The sequence below is a fragment of the Cydia splendana genome, chromosome 3, assembly GCF_910591565.1.
Source record: "Cydia splendana chromosome 3, ilCydSple1.2, whole genome shotgun sequence".
Taxonomy (NCBI): domain Eukaryota; kingdom Metazoa; phylum Arthropoda; class Insecta; order Lepidoptera; family Tortricidae; genus Cydia; species Cydia splendana.
The window spans coordinates 22199819-22213635 of record NC_085962.1 but is presented as its reverse complement, the minus strand read 5'-3'; the positions used below and the strand labels follow the sequence as shown (position 1 = coordinate 22213635).

The following is a 13817-nucleotide window of genomic DNA, read 5'->3' as shown; positions in this document are numbered from 1 at the left end:
ACCTCTTGTAAAGGAAAACGTGGTTAAAAAATCAGTGATGTGAGTGTGAACCGAGGGAATTTATACTTCTGGGCAAAAAGAGCGCCAGCTCCATACTAGCCATAGTGTCCAGCACAGGGAAATCATTATAGAAGCTAATGATGATAAAAGTTAATAGTATTAAAATATGAGAATAATTATTGAAATAGCAACATGCATTGGTAGAATACGAGATATCATAAAACAATTACAGATCTTGAAAACAGATAGTCAAAGTACTCATATCAAAAAATCAATAGTGATATCAAAATGAAAATAAAGATTGTAGACACTGTTGTGCATTTACGTGACATCTCTAATTCTCCAGCAAGTGACAAACATAATTTATGAAGTTCTTAATACCGAGATAAGGGATATTTACACACTCTGAGTACACACGCAGACACCTCAGCTATGTCTTAGTGTTATGTAAACAGATCTACGTATCTTTGTAATTTTACTCGTTGAGAAATCTACGAGGCAGATAAAATTGTTGAGTTGTAAGCATTAACAAAAAAAAAGTACCTAGTCAATCTGTATTTTATTCAAATATGATGACGACATGGCATTTGCCATTCTGTTACTGGTAGCAGTACGTGCGTAATAGGCGTGCACCGTGCAACTTTCAAACCAGAACCTGAACCAATGAGTTTTATGGAATTGATATATATATATATACCTACTTACAAATATCATTTGACACTTCTTAGATTACTAGTTACCTACTTACTTTCGGTGAAGGAAAACATTTTTAACCCTTTATAAGGCCCCATTTATACAGATATGCTACGTGAAAGTTAAATACACTACCATGTTTCTAATGCACTGGGGAACACATCTACGCCAAAAAAAAAACGAAATCATTAAGAAAAACATGTGGTCAATATATGCACTCAGCCTGTTAGTGCACTTGAGTTTTCAGATGATCTGTTTCCAATACACCTATTCATTGACATTGACATAACAAACATAAGGTGCTCTGTACAGACTGGCGTCTAATTGACTACATACGGTAAATCGAACATTATTGTGTATCTTGTAGTGGGTAGGATTAATATACGAATATCACTGAAAAAATTATAAGCTCTTGCAATTCACGATGGAGAGTGGATTTATCAAAATTAGACCTTGTCATCATACCAACAAGAGTCTCGCTACTCGCCATCGTGAATTGCAAGAGCTATAATTCAAATTATTAGATACAGCGACGTGTATATTTTTAATAGTATAATGGAAACAATGACGATAGCTTGCTTCCCTTGACAGGCATAGTGCATAAATTGACCACATACTATAGATTAATTAATTACACAAAAATTAAATACTGACCGAAAAAGTATGAACGAGGAAAGAAAGCCTGATATATTCGCTATATAATACCATTATAGTTAAATAATAAAGAGGATGTTCTTCTCCGTAAATGTTTATTAACTAAGTGGTTTCCAAATCGTCTCTGCCTTATAAAGGGTTAAGAAACTGAACGAAATAAGTTTCCTTTTTCTTTTATGTTTTGGCACAGAATAAATAATAGTACTACCGTACAGAAAGGAAACTTCCTACAAAACCGAAGTTTGACAGCCGTTCAGGGTCGAATCATGCTATCCCTTTCTAATATATGGCACTATCCCTTTCGGCAATTTAGGGTTGTCAAAAATCAAGTGATTATCTTATCTGTGGTCGTGCCCGCAAAAGGAAGTCATGTGGTGCCAACCCTAATAATTGCTCGGAGCAATGCTGAGCCGAGCGGAGCCGAGTTTGGCCGAAGTCAGGAGTTTCGCACCCCTGGTCTTGGTTGGAAGGTCGCAATCACTTGCTTATAAAACTATTCTCTCCTCCAATTCTTTGGATAACGTTGCCAAAGCGAAACCCTTCTTTTGTATGCAATCAGGAAAGCGCTTAGAGAAGGAAGAGGATATCATTGTGGCACTCTTTGAGCACTCGATGCCTGTGCCAGTGTCAATTCTAAGCCATGATGAGTGACGGTACAGTCGGAGCAGAAAGACCTTTGCCATGACACAATATAGGCTACAAAAAAAGTTGTGTGAATCGTGCGGTGTGGTCTAGCCAGCCCATAACCCCTTGGTAAGCCGGCTGGCGGCGGCCTCTCTGTGCTCCGCCGCGAGGATTAACTTATCGAGCCCGGGGGATTGGGCCCCTCTCCCCGGGCCCCGCGGCTGCTTGCACGTTACGGGAATATAAAAGACTTTTCAAACGATAAAAACGCGAATAAACGCGGGTTATAACACGGAAAGCACATATACCTAAGTAGGTGAATTGTCTTTGCAATTCTTTTAACTTTGTTTCGTCTATATTTTGGCTGCTTATATTTACTGAATACGTGAATAGGTTGCTTGTGTCATGTGTTTAGAATAATCGTATTTATTATTAATATACTAGAAATAGGTATAAACTGAAATAGGCTGAAGAAACAAACTGAAATAATAGAATCAATTATGTTTTAATAACAGTTAATTTACTTCATGACCCAAAGCACAGTCCATACATAGTAAAGGCCCATTTAGATAGGTAGTTTAAGAACTTGCATGAGTTGCATGCAATATTCGAGTCATTGCCTAGCTGCAGGGTACAATGAATTCAGTCGATTGACCAAATTCAGCAATGTAACAAAAAAAAATAACCGCCGAAAAAAAACTAAAAGGAAATAAAAAAAACCGGCACTAACACGAAACGAGTCGACTAACAAAAACAATAGCGCACTGAAAAGAAAAAAATAATTATTTTGTCTTCAATAACGCAAGTGAATACCTATGAACTATGTATATACATACTTCTGAAATCAATCACACAAATCTGCGTATTTATATATTTACAATCTGTTATTTTTGGAGTCGGTGCAGGTGCTTCACTAAGGTGGTCAAGTTTGTTTGAGGCTGGCACCGACTCCAAAAATAACAGATTGTAAATATATAAATACGCAGATTTGTGTGATTGATTTCAGAAGTATGTATATACATAGTTCATAGGTATTCACTTGCGTTATTGAAGACAAAATAATTATTTTTTTCTTTTCAGTGCGCTATTGTTTTTGTTGGTCGACTCGTTTCGTGTTAGTGCCGGTTTTTTTATTTCCTTTTAGTTTTTTTTCGGCGGTTATTTTTTTTGTTAAAAAGTTTTTATTTTATAATTTTCTGTGGCTATAATTTATACAAATTATTACATGCTTAATTTTTGATTACTTTTAAAATAGCTACCTACCTTGCTTTAGCTATTAACTGTTATATTAATAATCCTACTTTAACTATTATTTTGTTCTGTAATATAAATAAATTACCCCTATTTTCCCACCCTTAGGGTAGGACTTTTTTCCAAATTTTTATCATTATTACGACTACTCTGTAAAAAGTTATGCGTGGTCATACGTTACAATCGGTGAGTGAAAAAATCAATCATCCCCTATTTTCCTACCCTTAAGGTTGGATTTTTTTTCCAAATTTATATGGGACCAACTTCGGGGTATACCCTTTCCAATAAAAAAATAATTATCAAAATCGAACATATCTGTAAAAAGTTATGCGTGGTCATATGTTACATAAAAAAAATATATATATATATATACGCGTCGACTTGAGAACCTCCTCCGTTTTTTTCGTCGGTTGAAAAATCGCATGCAAGTTCTTGAACAGCCTAAATGAGGCTTTACAAATTATATTGCCGTTTCATTGCGCGTGTTTGTTGTAGCTAAACGACCAAAGAGCTAACAAAATAAATGTTTGCAGGTAAAACAAGAACGAAGGACAAGTACCGGGTTGTGTACAGCGACCACCAGCGGCTGGAGCTGGAGAAGGAGTTCCACTACAGCCGGTACATCACGATCCGGCGGAAGGCCGAGCTGGCCGCCAGCCTGGGGCTGTCGGAACGACAGGTACCACTTACTTTCTTTTATCTGGGGCACGCCATGGTGTGAACATCGTTTTAGTGTGTATGTGCGCATTATGTCTGTATACGCATCGATGTGTGATGTAATGTTAGTTCCTTAGATTCTGTCAATCTGTAGTCTTTCTGGCGCTGCCGGTTAGGTAATTCAATTCTGTGTTGCGTGGCCATTCTGTACGTTATACCATTACTTCGTAGAAATCGTATATAAAATGCCATTAGATACTTAAATAATATTTGTTTTTTTTCCTTCTAGTACTTTCTTCCAAAACGATTCCAATTTCAATTTAGTACAACATTGATACAAAAGCACGATGTTTGTTTAGTCAATTGGCTAGAACTCGTAACATCAAATCTTAGTTCTATATTTGTTTGACCTTTCAGTAAACGGTGCCATGTAACTACTTTTATTATTGCAGGTAAAAATCTGGTTCCAAAACCGACGAGCCAAAGAGCGCAAACAGGTAAAGAAACGGGAGGAGGTCGTGATGAAAGAGAAGGGGGATCACGCGTCGCTCCAGCACGCGCAGCTTCACCACGCCACCATGCTGCACCACCAGCAGATGATGAACGGCATGATGCACCACCACCACTACCACCAAGGCGTGCTGCAGGAGCCGCTCATGCCCGGCGTCCCCCCCGTGCCGCTCCTGTGACCCCACGACGACTGTGCTCACTACGACTACACCTAGTGACTTGTGACGATTGACTGTGAATCACAATTTTCTCTTCGCCATGATCTTTTGTATTGTGATAAATTAAGTGCAATGCTCTTGCGGGAATTATTATAGTTATGCCAGTAGGCATGTTTGTAAATCATTAATCGAAATGCCTTTTTAGATGTAAGTTTTCACGCTTTAACAACCAGGAGCCTAGAGCTTCGTCAGTTACGTTTGAACACGGGTTCTTTTTCCAGTGAGGAATCCATTTTAATCAGTGACATAAGTTATTTGTACCCTATGGTTAGAGAAACCGTATTCAAATATGAATACCTCTTGTTGGTTTGTACTCAGATCCTCATTCACGCCTCTAAGGTGTTTATGGTCTGCCTACGCGCGAGACTTCAGTGCGGATTATTATATAAGAATTGTATGTATATCTTACCTCTTTCAATATTGAAAGATATAAAAAATTGTAAATATAGATGCCTATATTTTTTTATTACATAGTATTAATTTTTATAATCATTTCTCAAAGCTACAACTGTTAACCGCGTGGTAGTTGAGATTATTAATTATGTTCGTTTTATTTAATTGTTTTAGTTACAAGTTATTGCCATTTCACTATCTTGGATCATTTATGATAGGTATGAAATCATTGTATTAAGTGAAATTTAATTTCATCATGAATCTCTTTTAAGCTATTTGTTAGGCCAGTACGACAGAGTTGGTATCTATAAAAGGACGGGGATACGGAGGAAGGATTTGGTGGGACAATCCAGTCGGCCGACTGCAGACAAGTAAAGTGTAAGGGTTCGGGGCTCTTGAACGAGGACATTGTCTTTAAGCCTTTAACTCTTACACTCTTGTTGTGTTTTGACGGTATGCGCATTTGTGTCATCGGTGCACTTATCCCAACCCAACTGACCTTGCCTTCTTTTATGCTGCATTTTTAGCCTTGAGTGGGTTGAGGTCACACTTTTGTAAGTCTGTTTGGATTGTTCAGTCGCCATCAGATATATCGGAGCGGCCAAGGTGCTCACAAATGTCTGAACACGCCTCTATTGTCAAGGCGTTAGTATCGGAATATATTTGATGGCGACTGTTCATAATTAGCGTACAATTTGTACGAACGAATTTTATTCAGTAGGTAATTAAAACATCTTATAGAGGGATTGCCTTGACAAGGGCTAAGTTTGCGGACTACTTTTAAGTTCAATGAGATTATTCTTAGACGTAAATTGTTCTGTAAATATAGTGTAAGTACATTAGATTAACTGTATACGTATGCTAATTTCATAACTTATCAAATAATAAGAAAATCTTAATGGAAATTATGGTGAATCGTTGGTAATTATTGCGACAATTTTCAGTTTAAATCAGTAACTTCTTAAGTTTCCATATTAGCAATAGGCGTTTTGTTTTGGACGGGTTCAATCAAAAATGAACAATCGATAATTTATTTGAATCAGTGATTTGTTTGAAAACAGCCCAGTGAATGGCTTGTATAGTTTGTGCTTGTTGTATTGGAGTTGTTGTATTGATGTTTGGAAGTTGTTTGTGACACAAGAATTGTTAGTATGTACGCACCACTATCACAACACGTTTGATAAGCTAAATAAATTCATGTTAATCTATATTTGACGTTTCTTTTACCTCTATTGACTTCTTAAAACAAGCATTTTTGGCAGCAAAGGTGGCTGTGAAGCCGCTGTACATGCAACACGCGCCTTCGTTGTGGACGACGCTTGCGAGGTGCTGCTGAAAGTGGATGTGAAAAACGCCTTCAATTCTGTTGACAGAGGCGCTCTTCTTACACACATTCAGGGCGCCACCCCCCTGATCTACAAATACCTATGGCAGTGCTATCACCAGCCCTCGCACCTACTCTTTAAAACAAATCGCTTGTCGTCAGCGGTGGGCTGTCAGCAGGGTGACCCTTTGGGACCCGCCATTTTCAGCCTCGCCATCCATCCAGTCATTTCCGACTTAAAGTCAAAATTCAACTCCTGGTACCTCGACGATGGGACTCTAGGGGGAGACTGGAAAACCGTTTTAGATGACTTGAAAAACCTAACTGACTCCTTTAGCGCAATAGGTCCGCCTTTTAAAAATCAGTTCACACATGGCATTAGTCATCATAAAGTTTTGCTTGTTCGTTCCCAAATTCACATATATACTCAGATGCAGCCCCATCTGGAAACATCCCCATCTTATCGAGCCTTTAGATTCCGTACTCAAAACTACTCTCTCATCAATCCTTAACATCCACCTCGATAACCGCGCCTGGACTCAGGCCTCCCTGCCAATCCGTCATGGCGGCCTGGGCATACGCCAAGTGGTCAGTGTGGCCCTCCCTGCGTTTTTGGCCTCTTTCCATAGTACAAAGAACCTTGCGGCTAAGATTTTTTGCCCAGCTGCTGGAAACGAGTGCACCACCACTCTGAATGAGGCCCAAGACGTCTGGCTGCAGTCCTGCCCAGGCAGCCCGCTTCCAGTTTCCCTTAAATCACAAAAACAGTGGGACGAGCCGCTCTGCCGATCAACCTTAAAAGAACTCACGGACTCTGCTCAGAGTTCAGCAGAGCGCGCTCGTCTGCTGGCAGTGGCGGAACCGGAAGCTGGTTACTGGCTTCACGCATTACCATCAGCAAATATTGGCACCCTGCTCGACAAGACGACCCTCACTCTTGCCACCTGCTTACGACTGGGCACCAAAACTAACGAGCCCCACCGCTGCCGCTGTGGCACCATGGTAGACGATCTGGGTCACCACGGCTTGTCTTGCCAGAGGAGCGCCGGCCGTATCTCCCGCCACGCATCCTTGAATGATGTCATCCGTAGGGCGCTTGCTTCCGTCAGCGTGCCGGCCATACTTGAGCCGAACGGTATCGCACGCGACGACGGCAAGCGGCCCGACGGGATGTCACTCATTCCGTGGAAGCTGGGGAGGACGCTTGTGTGGGACGCCACCTGCGTTGACACGCTCGCGCCGTCCCACCTACAGGCGACCTCCGTCAAGGCGGGGGCTGCGGCCACAACAGCGGAACTAAACAAGCGGCGCAAATATGCTGTCCTCGGCGAGGGCTACGTATTTGCACCGTTCGGAGTCGAAACTCTGGGTCCGTGGGGGCCCAGTGCGAAGTATTTATATAAAGAAGTTTCCGAGCGCCTTATAGATGCGTCTGGTGACCAGAGGGCTGGCAGCTACTTCGGCCAGAGACTAAGTCTGGCCATCCAACGAGGTAACGCTGCCAGCCTACTGGGCACCATAACTCATGACAGCGACCTAGGGAGCATTTTTTATTTATAAGTTTATTTATAAGTTCATTTATAAGTCTATTTATATAATTATTTTAAGTTTTATATTCCATGTAGTTTACTTTTATTATTGTTTAGTTTGTATTTTTTGTCTCAATACAGTCCCTGTATAATTTCAATGCCTAGGTAAACTACTTTGTCAGTACTTATGAATTAGGTACTTGTGTCGATTTGCAAATGCTCAATGACTTATCTCACAGACAGGATGCTGATACGCAATAATGTCCACATCCATTTTGCAATAAGATGTTAACTCAAAAAATTGACGCTTAAGTTGAGATTTTATTGAAAATTTAATGTTGGTTGACACAGTTGTGAATAACGCTTATTTTTAGGCTTAAAGACTCGAGCCCTCAAGACTCGTAAGTCTTGAAGACTCGACTATATTTGAGGATTTTATTTATTTATTTTACGCGTATGGATGTAAGAAATCGCCTTTGAGGGGTTAAGCCTCGAGAGTCTTAGAGCCTGCGCGAGTGCGCGCACTGTGCGATTAAAATTTTTGCGACACGATTGTAGAATAGCGTAAGGTTCGAGTCTTTAAGCCTCGAAATGAGCGTTATTCACAACATTTCCTGCTGTCCCTTAAACGTAGTGATAATATTCTCTTTGGATGGACCTATTTCGCTTAACTTCGTCGAATAGGGAGTAATAGGGTCAAGTGAGTAAATATAAGACAAAGTTTTTAACACTGACAAACTATTTCATTCCTATTCCATTTAAAAAGAAGTTTACACACAAAGCTTCTTTTTGAATGGAATAGGAATGAAATATATTAAGTGTTTAAAATTTTGTCTTATTTTTACCCGTGCCTTATATGTAGGGTCAGTTGTTCTACATTGAAACAATCGGACACAGTGTAACTTTGCGATATCTCGGAAACTAGGTGTTACCAACTAGTGCCGTCTGTCAAGCAAGGGCAGGCTCAGGGACCCCCAGCACCTCCCCAAAACACGAGCGCGCCTCGGAGAAGGAGCACGCTGCTACGAGCATTATTGTGAATTCGTGCAACAAAAGTAAATTTTTTCATTTAAGTTTCGCAATTTTTTACCAAGATATAGACTCGAGTTTGGCGTTTTTTAAGTTTTTGTTATGTTCTATGTGTATTAAAGTTTATTTGGAGCTAAATATTTTTAAATTTCTTTCACTCTTTGGTGCAGTTTTTATTAATTGATTTAAAAAACACCCCCTAGTCTCACAATGAAACATTTTTATGTAGTATACAATGAAACATGATGTTCACTGAACACCAGTACCCGCACACAATGAAACAAACTCTTATTTTTTTAAATAATTAAAACCTATGTGCTAAATTTGTGAAACTAAAATACCATGAAAATTGGTAATAATTTGTCTATCATATGACAAAATATAAGATACTTAACTTTAGGAATGGCTGAGATAGGATGGCTTATATGTTGAATGTTTCATTGATGGCAAGGTTAAGGACACATGTCTTACATTGAAACAGTCGTGTATAAACACTATGTTGCAAGAAAGTGTATGAAATCAAGCATGGAGATGCTCAAAACCCTCCCGCGTCTACCTAGTTGGCAATCATGCTCCGTGGACATAAAAGGCGCCTTTTTCGCAGCATGCCGTACCTGCCGACCAGATTTTCGATTCACAATGAAACTCAGGTGTGTGTACAATGAAACAAGTCTTTCGCTTTTAGATATTTCAGCAATCTTATAATGATTCCATATGTCGGAAACCTTTTAAATAACTAATTTCAGCCTACCACTATTTTCTCCTTTCCTTTCTCTCATTAATTGAGTGAAAGCATATATGTATTAATGTCACTTATTTATTACACCGTTTCAATGTTTATTAACGATGTTTCATGGTAGACTATAATTATTACATTTGTTTCACTGTAAAAATCAGAGTGTTTCATTGAAAACATGCACAAGTACACAATGAAACAAAACTCATTTTTCAAAAAAAGGCTTATAATACAGGAACTGTTACAGATAAGTAGAAACCAAGAATGCCATATGATAGCCAACGAAATTGTTTATCTTCATACGAAATGTCACACTCATAACTTTAAAAACACCAGAGATAGAAAGGCTTGAACTTTTAGTGTTTCATTGATCAACAAGTTACCCTAGGTATTTACCCCACCTGACCCTACTACAATCTTCTGCCGCCAAGGGCAGCACTAGAACAAACCGTAAACCATAGAGTAGGTAACTTATACGCCTTAAACAGTTTTTGACAAGTTTTCACAGATTAATTGTTACGAATAAATATGATATTGATGTATCAAGGCGGTTTGTTTAAATTTGTGCTGGTGGCGCCCCCTACGCAGAGTTTTGCGTAATATTCCCTACTGTATCCTGGCTACGGCCCCTGATAGGTAATGCAGTTGAGAAGAACTAATACACATGACGAAAAACGCAAGCACTTCAAGTTTGGGCTTAAAAGACATGTCACGAGTAGTAATTAGCCTCAAAGGGTAAATCGTCAATTACTGGCCACCGGCTAATAACTGGCCACCCTAAACAAAAAATTAATTCTATAAACAGAATTCATTTTAGTAGGTACTTATACAAAGTTTCAATACTTAACTGGCCTCTCTTGATTAACTAGTTATTATGATTTTTGTTTTTTAATTATTGTTTATATCGTTTAAGCACCGGTAAAAATTAAAACACTTATAAACCTTTACAAAAAAAATTGTCCGTCGGCAATACGACACTCACTTAATATTTTTGTCCCGAATTTGTCCAGAAAAGCATCAAATCAAATCAAAATTTATTTTCGGGGGGCAATAATGTAAGTAGCAATGTACAAATTGCAGAACATTCCCAAAAAGCGGAAACGTTCTCGAGAATGTTCTCAGAACATTCTGCAACATGGAAATTTATTGTTCCGCCATCTTGGATTTTTTCCAAAAAAAATTTTTTGTCATAGGAATCTAGAGGCATCTATCTCCCGCCATGCCAAATCTCAGCGCGCTCGGACCAACTTGAAAAAATAAAAAAAAAAGTCGGCCATTTTGATTTTTTTTAATGCAGTTTGTTTTGTCTCGGGACCCTCTATGACATTTGGTCGAGCACCCCCTACCTAGGTCTGACCGTTTGGCCGGGCCGTCATACATTTTTCTGACCGGAAGCGGTAGACCAAAAGTCGGAATTTTCTGGGGGTAAGGATACTACACCTAAACTATCGTGAATATTCATGGTATCATTCATCATCATCATCATTTCAGCCTATATACGTCCCACTGCTGGGCACAGGCCTCCTCTCATGCGCGAGAGGGCTTGGGCTATAGTCCCCACGCTAGCCCAATGCGGATTGGGGACTTCACATACACCTTTGAATTTCTTCGCAGATGTATGCAGGTTTCCTCACGATGTTTTCCTTCACCGAAAAGCTAGTGGTAAACATCAAATGATATTTCGTACATAAGTTCCGAAAAACTCATTGGTACGAGCCAGGATTTGAACCCGAGACCTCCGGATTGAAAGTCGGACGTCATATCCACTCGGCCACCACCGCTCCTCCGTTCATGGGTTCATGGTATAAACTACGATGATGATATCCTGTTATCCCTCATCAGGGACATAGGGCTCTCAGAAGGGATTTCCATTCTTCGCGGTCCAGCGCGGCCTCTTCCAGCTCCGCCCAGCCGAGGCCAACTGATGCCGCCTCTTTTTCCACTGTGCGCCTCCAGGTGGTACGTGGGCGACCTTGTCCTCTTTTTCCGGGAATTTTCCAGGTCAGCCCTTGCTTGGATAGGTGATTGTTTGGCCTTCGTAAAATATGTCCTATCCAGCGCCATTTCCGCAGAAGTATCTCCTTAGCTAAAGGGTTTTGGCCAGTCAGTTCCCATAGTTTAACATTGGAGATGGTCCGTGGCCAGTAGACTCCTACGATTCGCCGCAAACACTTGTTTACAAACACCTGGAGTCTACTGGTTATGTCTTGCTTGACGGGCCATGTCTCGCATCCATATAGGAGGACCGACTTTACGTTCGAGTTGAAAACCCTTAGCTTGGTGCGGCGAGTGATGACTGTGGAAGTCCATACGGGTTTCAACTGCGATAAATAAATAAATTCTCGTTCTCGAGAACATTCTCAGAAGTTACCGAGAAATTCTCATGTGGAAAGTTTCGCAACTTTGGAAAGTTCTCGTGCGTGCATTGCTAAATGTAAGGCCATAGCTGAGAATGCTGAGATACCGATGATTTGGATAAGGTTTAGTAGGTAAAATACAAAAAAGAAGCTATTTATTTGTACAAGTTTTTATTTAGTTTCACCTGTCCCGTTGTCTGTCTGTCTGTCGGTCTGTAATCAATCAAATCTTGCAAGTTAATTTTGATCCACTTCCCGGTTTCCGATTGAGCTGAAATTTTGCATGCATGTATAAATCGGATGACAATGCAATATTATGGTACCATCGAGCTGATCTGATGATGGAGACAGGAGGTGGCCATAGGAACTCTGTGATGAAACAACGCAACCTATTTGTGTTATGGGTTTTTAGAATTGTCTCGATGAGTTAAGTTGTCTGTCGTAAGAAAAGTACAGTCAGCGATAAAAGCTTGTACCAAAAATCAAATTGTTGCCAAAAACTTATTTAACACTAGTTGTGATTGTGAACTGCAATATAAAAGCGGCGCCTACTATAGTAATTCTTATAAATCAAACTGTTTGCTTTCAATTTATTCTCAATGGACAAGTAAACTCCGCAGTCAATATTTGTGAAGGGCAGGGTTGTCAATCAAGGCATTTTACTCCCAGACAACATGCGAACTCAAATTTTGCATATCTCTTTTGGAGATTAGTTTGCCACTCTTTTGGATGAAATGCAACTTTCTCGACAGGTAGCCAATAATGGATTTTTATAGTAAGTTGACAGTTTATAAGAAGGCCCCCAGGCGTAAATCTCATGCAATGATTACACCTGTTTAATGGTACACTATTTGTGATATACTTATGGTAAAGTTTTAAAATATAAAATAATTACAAAACCCGAAATGAACGTCCAAAATCACATACAAAAAAATCATCAACTTCCAAGTTTTCCGACATTTCGTCTTAAAACGAATGTAATTTATATAAATTAAACTACTGCGTAAATTAAAGAAAAAAATCGGAAAACGGATGAGTTTTACTATTTAAATAATATAGGAATATAAAATTAGATGTTATTGTTGTGTAGGCTGCATTGCATCCTACACTGCATTTAAGGATTAATAAATTAAGTCCAACCAGAAGAGGCTTGAATGAACTGTCATGGACCATCAAGACGAGACGATGTATAGGTAATATAGGTTCGTCGTACATGAACACAGCCCTATTAAGAGGTAGGTATCTACATGGAGGCGCGAAGAATGCCGCTAACAGCAGAGTAAACCGACGCTTATTGAGGGCATTTCGAGGGCCGCTTGAAAGATGCCGACGCTCTAATCTCGCCGCCTCGCTTCCGGTCATCCTGGTAGGAAATTATTCCCTATTCCCTACTAGCTTCTGCCCGCGACTTCGTCTGAGAGGAATGATTGATACCCGGGCCTCAAACTATCATACCAAATTTCATCTAAATCTGTTCAGCGGTTTAAGCGTGAAGGGGTAACAGACACAAGTTACTTTCGCATTAAATTTAAAATATTAGTATCCCCTATGGTAGGGATAGGAAGCTTTTCTTTAGGTCTCATCTCAGTATTTACTCTGGGTGGATAACTATACAGGTTTGGAAATTAGGGACTACCGGCCAAGTAGGTGGGGCTCCGATATTACTGATATTAGGCTGGAAATTCTTGTTCCGGACGAAGTATGCAGTAGGTGGGTATAGTGCTTTTCTTCAAAAATATACGCGGAATAATGAGCTGAAAACCAATAAGCGTGCAAAAACGACTTATTTTATTTAAAAAAAATCCTGAGTGCGAAAGAGTGTTATAAAATACAGTAAAAGGT

At 39.7% G+C, this 13817-nt stretch overlaps 1 protein-coding gene across 1 annotated transcript in view; it reads left to right on the top strand.

The window, feature by feature from the left end:
• The window catches only part of LOC134806858 (homeobox protein CDX-1), a 38259-nt gene extending 32051 nt beyond the window's left edge, over positions 1–6208 (top strand). Inside the window, exons 2-3 of the mRNA XM_063780263.1 lie at positions 3756–3901; positions 4332–6208. Coding sequence (XP_063636333.1) covers positions 3756–3901; positions 4332–4568 — 383 coding nt within the window. The 3' untranslated portion in view covers positions 4569–6208. The remainder of the gene's footprint in view (positions 1–3755; positions 3902–4331) is intronic.
• Positions 6209–13817: the final 7609 nt, after the last annotated feature.